Raw genomic sequence first — 9,462 nt, forward strand, 5'->3', positions numbered from 1 at the left:
AGTGCCTTGGCCTCGCATGCAGGGTGGAGGTGGCCTGCCAGAGGCATAGCCACCCCACCGTCAAGGGTAGTGAGAGAGGTGAAAATTTTGTTCTTTTAAGAGTAGATTTAAATGTGGGTACTTTTACTTTAACTCGAGTACATTTCTACTGAAAAATCTGTACTTTTACGTCGTTACGCTGGGCAACGTTCCTCTAGTTACTTTATTTTAATGCAATGCATGATAAGAAACGCAAAGTTTATTCCAAGAGCGCTGTCTCTTCTTTTCTGGGGCACGAGCGATGCCCTATTCGCAAATGAGAAATGAATCACTCTTTTGAGTCAATTCTGTTCAAAGACTTGATCAAACAAGTTAGCAAAACTGTCTAAATTGGTTCGCGAATCTGAGTTTGAATGATTTGTTCAGTTTCCTGCACGCACTGAATCGTCTGAAGTGGTTTCTCACTTGGGAGTCGTAACAGGAAATTAAGAGCGTTGGATGAAGTGGGCGTGGACCTACAGTCAATTAAAAGCAAATCTGCAAATGCATCCTATTGTTTGCCAGCGATGATGAGGATCTTTATTAGTTAAACATCTGTGTATGCTGTCTGTGAACGATTGTACAGGTAGAGCTACATTCGATTTCAATTCATTCAACAGATTACGCCACGATACCAGTACTACAAAGTATGACATTACCAGGTTTTTTTATATTTATATTATGCATTAAATAAGCTACCATTGTTTACAGAGTATGAAATGAACACCAGCCAACCCGCAGTAATTTGTGGGTATTGTGCAGTGGAGGCAAACTGTTCGCCTTGAAAACTAATGCCTTTCCTTAGACACAATTAACCAATTTATACGCGCCTGCATAAATATACATTTGATTACATTTTGTAGAACAGACGGAAGAAGATCCGTCAATGTGCATTTGATCGTAAATTTGTGTTCAGATGTTCAGTAGCGGTATATACAGAGGTTCATAACTGAAAAGTTCAGCGAGTGGCACTAAGGTTAATGCTCTACCCTGTTTGAAAATAGCGTACAATCTACACTAAACCCTACACTAACCTAACTAATAGTGTTATCAAAATAAAATGTTTTCTGAAGCAACTATACCATGGCTTCCACAAATCTTTGGAGTTCTTTTGAGTATCATGACATTCTGCATGGGACTTGTACCCGAGTGCTCCGCAAAGACACTCGGAATGCTGTACCAGGTGAGCTAGCAAGTTTACTATATCAGAAAAGCTGTACATATGGAGTTGATGATGTGATGCAACCATCAAAATGTATTAGTTTACAAATCATGCATATGGTAAAAGTGTTTTGAGGTCGTAACATAATATTGCACAAGGAAATGAAAAATGAAATAAAGTTGTTATCAATCTAATTTCTGCCTTTGTAATCATAATTTCTGTGAAAAGGAATACAAATTGGTGTTTTTACTGCCTCTAATGTTCATTTCAGCTGGAAACGGTAGTGACTTGTATGCACGTTTTTGCAGTTTGGCAGAAATGCAGGTAGAGGCACGTTTTTCCAATGAGACCATTGTTCATATTATTTTATCCCTTTTAATTGTCTCTATCACTCACACACACAATCACACTCAGCTGTGCTCCTCAGGCAAAGAGCGTGAAACACACACACACAGACACCAAAATTCACTCGGATGTATTCGACCATGTTGCACTCTGTCATTTTAAATTAGAACACCACACATCAATGTGGATAATTACACATATTGACTAAATCCCAAAGATTTACGTACACACACACACACACACACACACACACATTTACACACACTGGGACAGTCACTATGTAATCTTACATCTATGATTTAAGAGATTAGCTTGCATTTTAAAGTGTTTAAAGGTTGCAGTTAGTTATTTGTCTCTTTTCTCATTTGTCTTTCCTTTTTCTCACACTTTAAATATTAAGCTGTTTAATTTGTTGTGTAGTTATTTGTCCTCGAGATGACTAGCAAAAAATATTTACTAAGAATTATCTGTCTAGCCACCTACAAAATCACATGCTACAAATGCACAAATTTATATTATAAGTGGAGCACCCATTAACTGCATTAAATGGTATTTTCCACACCTTTTCACTAAACAAAGATAAGAAAAAAAAACTATATTCAGAAAACAATTGTAGATTGTATTTACTATTCTTGTTTTCGGCCTATATGCCGAACCCAATAGGAAACGTGTATGAATGTTATAAACTAGTCTTAAAAGAAAAGGTACAAAAAAGTATTTTATAAAAGTATAAGTATATTTCTAGTTATTATTCCTTGAGTTTTATCATGCCAAGCAGTTGCAGACAGTTCTTTAGAAACCTAAAGTTCAGTATGTCTATGTACTATGGCCTACGAAAGCTCTACTTATTCTATACTTGATGTTGAAACCCATCGCATACGTAGTTAAGACAATCACAGGCTTGTAATGACATCTTTACAGTCTCTAACACATTCACACATCAATGCAAGGTTGTGAAAAAAAGTCTTCTGGAAACTTTCAGGAAATGTGTTATTCCCACCCACAAAATCCTAGCCTAGAAAATTCCAGAAAGGAGCCGTGCATTGTTTAAAAGAGAAGAAAAATGGAAGTTGAACGTCACAAAGACTGACAAAAACTAGTGTGTAAGCAGCTTAAAACTGATATTTGGGACTCACCAAATCAGACTCCTCGCTGGTTGAGAGGTACATGTCTATGAACATCTGTCTGTGTGTGTGTGCAATATGTGTGTCAGAGAGCACTACTCCACCCAGTTGCTCTACAAACAGTCCTAGTAAGAGAAGGGGGGAGAAGGAAGAGCGGTTTCCTCTCGCTCTAGTGGGCTGAGTTTGAAGGGGCTCAAATATGTGCTTGTAAAATGAATGGTCTGTTAGTCTACATTCTCTCTCCTCCCAAAAGCACGTCAAGTTGCTCTGCTAAACCCAGAATTCTCTCTCTTTCCCACGCTAAGAAAAAAACCCACTGTGACAGTCCATCCCACAAACAACCCATGCTCTCTCAGACATGCACATAACCACATGTGGAGTCACACACGTACCAAAGTAAAAATTATTTAATGCAAATAAGGGTGACTAAATACATATTAAAGTGACAGCCCTATAATTCATTAATACAGATTTGGGATGTATCTGAATACAATTAATGCATTACATATTCTGAATCCAGCCGTTTTATGTTTTTTTGACTACAAAATTATACAGATGTGAAAGAAAATGAAGTGAGAAATGCTTTTGTACTATTGCTCTCCCTTCCCTAGCGTTGCCAAACTCCTCCCCCTAAAAATTGCCCTCAAAAGTGGTTTTGTGAAAAGTTTTATTCATAAAAGAACCATTTTTTCCCCTCAGTGTATAACACAGTATAACATTAATACTTTTAATATTAATTCAAATATTATTATTTCCACTATAATGAACCTTTTGTGGAATGGAAAGATTCCAATGATAGAACCATCAATGCCAAGAAAAAAAAAACTTTGTTTTTAGGAGTATGTTTGAATAAAAGTGTAATTTTTAACTTAATTTTGTAACTTTGTACTGTACATGGCCTAATTGAGCGCAAACGCTAGGTCAAGGCAGGGCATCCCTTACAAAAAAGTATTCTTCAAATTCTTTTTAAGGAACTTTCCATAAAGTTCAACTAAGTGCACTGTAAAACAAATTGTTGTAAATAAAATAGATTATTGGGGTAATTTTTACAAGAAAATACTCTAAATACTTAAAAATGTCAAATGTTTAATGTCACATTACTTGCAATTTCTTTATAATTATTTTTACAAAACCAAGGTACTATTAATATACTTTTAAGTGTATTTCAATATTTCTTGGAACTAAACTGGCCCACTTTAAATGTATAATAATTTATACTTTATAACATTCGGAGATCGACTACTTTTGACTGACAAAATTCCAGCCACCGGAAACACTAACTGATAAAGTGAGTCGTACAAAACCTTTCTTTTTAGTAAACTGTGTACACAAACAATGAATTAATGCTCAAGTTCATGTGTAGAGGCCCTGGTGATACTTCGAGCACACTTTTATGTTGTGTCAAGCCTTTTTAGTGTTTTAAAAACAGCGATTTTGATGCCCCATGCACTCCCATTCAAAAGGCATTTTTACCTAAAACGAAAATACGGTCAATCTTAAAAGTGGCTAATTATGCTTTTACACAAAAGTTTGACTCGGGTAGATAAACAAAAAGAGCCCAGGTTCAATTTTGGCAAGAGCTACCCTTTAAGTGTATCAGTAACAGTTTACATCAAAATTTATTTTGTATTGCAAGTAGGCCTATGCTGTAAACTATACAAGTACTTTTTATAAACAAAAATGGGACCAATTTAGTCCCAAGAAGTATTGAAATAGTACACTTACAAGTATACTACTAGTATATTGACTTAAAGTATACTTGAAAAATATACTTGAACTTGAGTTTACTTAAATTAACCTGAAGTATAATTGTTTTGTAATGGTTATCATTAAAAAACCTCTGGATTAGGTTTCAAAACTGTTCCAAACACACAATGCTTTTTTCATATGCAAATATATATAAAATCAGAGCCAAAAAAAAAAAAAGCACAATTATTTTTAATAACCGTTATCTGTTTTTGATGTAAAAATCCTATAACATTATAAGTGTTACGTCTGATCTTTTGATTGTCTGAGTTTTGTTTGATTTGGATTTCCTGTTCAGTTTCCTGTGTTAGTTAATGGGTGTGTCTCAATCAGCTTCCTTGTTTAATAGTCTGGGCACTAATCAGAGAGTCGGCTATTTTTTTTTTTTTTTCTCAATCGAAAAAACCTTCAAGTGCACTGAAACGTTAGTTCTTTAAAAAGTCCCACAATGCACCGTTAAAACCAGGGAGCGTCAATGCTATGTTCCCTTAACGGAAGTTCAAAAGGGTGAAACATACATCACATGAGCCAACTCACTACACATAATGACACGCGATAGAGGTTTTCTAAAATACAAACCATTATTCAATTATTTATCAGCATAAACATACATCACTAGATAGGTAATGAACATAACCGTCTAAGAGGGAATTTTGGTGGAATTGGACTGCATGGAGAGGCTGATCAACTTGAGTGACATTGAGCCAGTTCTCCTCCTTGTTTCAGTCCTTAAACAACCTCCTTCCCTGCCAGACCCATCCTGCTGTTTAAATGTTTCAGTTCCATCTGAAGTCTTTCCCAATCTGCTGGTTCCATCAAGCTTCAAGCCTGTTTTGTTACCGAACACCAAGCTTGTTTCGTCGCCCAGCACCATGTCAGGGTTGTTGATGATGCTCCCACCCTGTCTCCCACTTCCAACATCTCTGCCTGTCCCATATCAGCCAAGGAGGCTGTCTGTGAACTCTCTGTCTGTCATGCATTGGCCAAGGAGGCAGTCTCATAACAGTCTTCCTAGGCTAGCCAGTTCTTTGGCCCTGTCTCCGCTGGCTCCCTTCGGCTCCTCTTAGCAGCTCGGATCTGCCTTGGACTTCCAGTTCACCTGCTCCGCCCTGGTGTGTCGACCCCCTGGCTCCACCTCGAACCACCGTGCCCGCCATCTACCTCGGCCCGTCGACCAGTCGGCATCATCCTGGTTCCTCGCTCACTCGGCTCCACCTGCAACCATCGTCCTTATGACTCCACCGAGCTCCCTAGTCCCTGGTTCCATCTTGGTCAGTTGTGGCTCTGCCTACACCACAGATTTACAGGATTTGGAGGAGCCTGGCGGAGCTGAAAGGCCTTGTCTTTCCACCTTTTCAGCTCCATCATGCTCCTCCTTCCCTCTGGCTCCGCCTCAGTCCACCCCGGGCACTCATCATTATGGCTCTGCCTTGGCTTCCAGGTCCTTTTGTGTTGCCCGGTTCCTTCGGCTCCGCCTGGGTCTCCACCTCCACCAACTCAGCCCCTGTCAGTTGACTCCCTGGTTCCATCTTCCTGGTAGCATGGTTTAGGGTCAATTCCTGGCTCCTCCTGCCGTCATCTCCTCCCTGGATCCTCCCTCGTCCTGGGTTGTCTCCTCTGCCAGCACCTCATCCTCTGCCTAAGCCCTCTCTTGCCTTCTTCTGTTGGATATTTTTGTTAAGGCGTGCTTTTTTGAAGGGGGGCTAATGTTACGTTTGAGCTGAGTGTTTTGTTTGAGTTGGACTCTCAGTTAGTTTTGCACTGTGTTCTGATTTAACCCAAATTAAAACTATTCAGATTGTTATTCAACTACAGTTATGCTTTGTTTCTCAATTTACTGAGTTTCCAATCTGATACTAGACATTACACCAACATTCTTTTATAATCACATATTTCTTGTATGCTGTCTATGACATGAAAGAAAGTCTTATTAAATAAGACTAATGCTGTACTTTTAAGACAAAGAGTTTTATATGGTTACTTAGATGCACACCAACATATGCACACACTCAGTTTCTCACCCTAGCCCCAACACTAAGTGCGTAAAAATATAAATATATATGGCCATTACAAATGAAACAGAGACCATTTCCTTACCTTGACCTTCTTAGACATGTTCACTGTCTAACAGTGGGGAAAAAAGGATGGTTACTACTGCAACTGTCCCTCTGATCAATAATTCAGGCCTGAATTCACAATGACTACATGTAGTTTCCAATTACAGTTATCAGGTTAGTGAAAGACACTATGTTAACAAACAGCAATCACAAAAAACTGTTTGTAATTTCTTGTAAATATCGGTGATGTAAAGTAATTTGTCAAAGGGAATCTATAATGCTTAATTACCCTATGCTTTAATGTTCAAAAAACACATTTTTGAAATATTTTATATTATTACAGCACCTCTCTTCCCATCTGTCAGTAACGATCTGTTTGGTTCCTGTCTATATGTACCCCCTCCCGTAAAGCACAATGTGTTCTGATTGGTCAGCAACTCAAACACTTTTTACTCTCATTTTAAATAAGACTGTTGTGAATTAAAATGTTGCAAATATGAAATGGTTTGCAAAATCAAACTGGATTACAAAACCTTACATGCTACTAGTGTGGCTTATGTGACTAAGACTCTTCCACAAATCTGCAGTCAAGGGACTTATGGGGTCTGCAATATGATTTATATTAACTACAGCAATGTTGATATTAATCAAAATTTGATGTATGTTGCCAAATGTCCTTAAACTTACCATTATGCAAAAGAAATGCACTTAATTGTATTGAACACTTGTAGTGTACTTTAAGTCTTAAAGGGCATATTGCAGGTTAGAAGACCCAACGAGTCAATGTATAGAAAAATAATGTAAGAACTATATTTTCTTTAAAATATACTTATAAATACGTTACAGAAGCTTCTGGAGTCGTTTTTGTGAGAAAATTTTACTTCTGCGTCTGAAAATTTGCGTGACGGGTGTGACGTAACGGGCGGGAGAGCGGTCGATTCAGACAACAGGAAAACAATGGATCGCAATGACATTTCGGACGCTGAGGAAATACTTACTCGTATGACGGACCACAGCCATACAATTATGAACCTGCTATGCTGCCGAGAGAGCAGGACTGGCCAGGATTAATGTTAGACAGAACGGTCAGAGACAAATTGAGTTGTGGTGTGAGGAGAACCAGTGGAGAACAGGGTATGTGTCTTGGTGAGAGAGACCAGTGTTAGCTTATAGATTCGCTAACGATATACACTGTGCTCACAATATTGTACAGATTATTACCATCGTATATCAGGCCAGCAGACATGAGTATGTTTAGGGTAGATATACTGTATACTATTAAATGTATAAAAACTATACTTGAGTATATTTGTATTGTACTAAAAACATACTCAAGTACATTTTTAATACATATTTTTCACCTGGGTTAAAACATAAACAGAAAATTAAAGATTTGAATATTTAAACAACCTAGTAATTTTGTTTTTCAATTACAAGTTGCCTCTATTTAGAGCATTACTACCTATATAACACTATTTGATGCCATTGGTACAGTATACGACGATCAATATTCTTGCTTCGGCATCCCATGTTGAACTCCATCATATCGCCGGGATGATAATCCTCCAATCTGAAGTGAACGCTACACACGAGTCACGACCGCGTTTTTCGAAGCCGATGCGGAAGAGAAATCCCGTCTCGGTCTGCACAAAACGCACCAGGCACAAAAGATATATAGCACCGTCCTTTTCTTGTTGTGGAAACCTGTGAACTCGATGTCCTGACAGGCCGGAGTTTTTGCAACCTCCACAAACACAATCATTTACCATGACGATGATAAATTTAAATACAAAAACTACCGAAAACACACTGACTCATGACCGCTCTCACTGAATACCAGCACTCTGCACTGAGCTGAGGCCCCATCCACACTACTGCGTTTTAGTTTAGAAACGGAGAATTAAAACGAATACGATCTCCGTCCACACCAGCGTTTTAGCTGCGTCTTAGAATTGATCTCCGTCCACATTAAAACGACTGAAAACGCAGATCACGTGACCATTCACCTACACTGGGCATGCGCGTGCCGGTGTAAACAGGAAACAGATGGACTATTCCTCAGATTTGACGAAGAAGAAAGTAAGTTACCTCTGCAAAGAGCGACGCTCCATGTACGGTCAATGCCGTCGCTGCACACGGGAATTGTCACAGATCGCATGAATAATAGCTTGCCTCCGGCGCATGTACACAGTTATAGCATTGAAAAAGGCAGAATTTACTTTCACAACAGCTGCTAGCAAAGACATCAAAGTCAGAAACGCTTGCCATGACTGATGACACCCAACCATAGAGCCGAGCGTGAGCCTCCGCGTCATCGTTTCTAAAGTCCTCCGTTTTGACCCGTCTTCACTAAAACGCCCTCCGGAGATTCAAAACGCAAAACGGGGTCGGCAGCGTTTCTAAACTTCTCCGTTTTAGGTCTTCGTTTTTGCCGTTTTAGTCTGGATGGGAGGTGCAAACGTAGCAAAAGGTCTCCGTTTCTAATCTAAAACGTAGTAGTGTGGATGGGGCCTGAGGCTGAGGCTCCCTGGTGTGACGTAAAATGACGCGATGTTGAAAAAAAAAAGCCGTTTTTACAAGCAGTCCAAGAAACGCTCACTTTATCTACTAAGTTAGCAGGGCTCTAGAGTGCGACCAAAATTTGTAAGGGTGCGACTAATTTTTTTCCTTGCATGGTCGCACCGGTGCACCTAACGTCCTCGCACGCATCCGCTGCTTCTCTGCGAACTTTTTTTTCCGCGAACTAAGCGTTTGTTCTCCTAGACAGAACTCACACTCATGGTTGGATCATATTGTGGTCTAAACCGAGACAGAGATGGGGCGGGTCTTTGCCTCTGATTCGCTGTGGTCCAGATATTCGTGTAGGCTCCGTGCTGTGTGATTGAAATTGCGACCGGAGCAAAAGAGAATCAGTTACGGCAATTAGCATCAGCAAAAAAAGCAGAAGTCGAATAATGAAAAGAAATAGACCCATAGAGAGTTTTTTTCTGTAAGAAAAGTAGGCCTGTTT

At 39.2% G+C, this 9,462-nt stretch overlaps 1 protein-coding gene across 1 annotated transcript in view; it reads right to left on the minus strand.

Annotated features, from left to right (window-relative positions):
• The window catches only part of cacnb2a (calcium channel, voltage-dependent, beta 2a), a 52,873-nt gene extending 49,800 nt beyond the window's left edge, over positions 1-3,073 (minus strand). The window contains exon 1 of the mRNA XM_056257857.1: positions 2,662-3,073. Within this exon, the coding sequence (XP_056113832.1) occupies positions 2,662-2,706 (45 nt within the window). The 5' untranslated portion in view covers positions 2,707-3,073. The remainder of the gene's footprint in view (positions 1-2,661) is intronic.
• Between the last annotated feature and the right edge of the window lie 6,389 nt (positions 3,074-9,462).

The sequence above is a fragment of the Rhinichthys klamathensis genome, unplaced genomic scaffold (assembly GCF_029890125.1).
Source record: "Rhinichthys klamathensis goyatoka isolate OS25496 unplaced genomic scaffold, OSU_Roscu_1.1 h1tg000145l_1, whole genome shotgun sequence".
Lineage (NCBI taxonomy): Eukaryota > Metazoa > Chordata > Actinopteri > Cypriniformes > Leuciscidae > Rhinichthys > Rhinichthys klamathensis.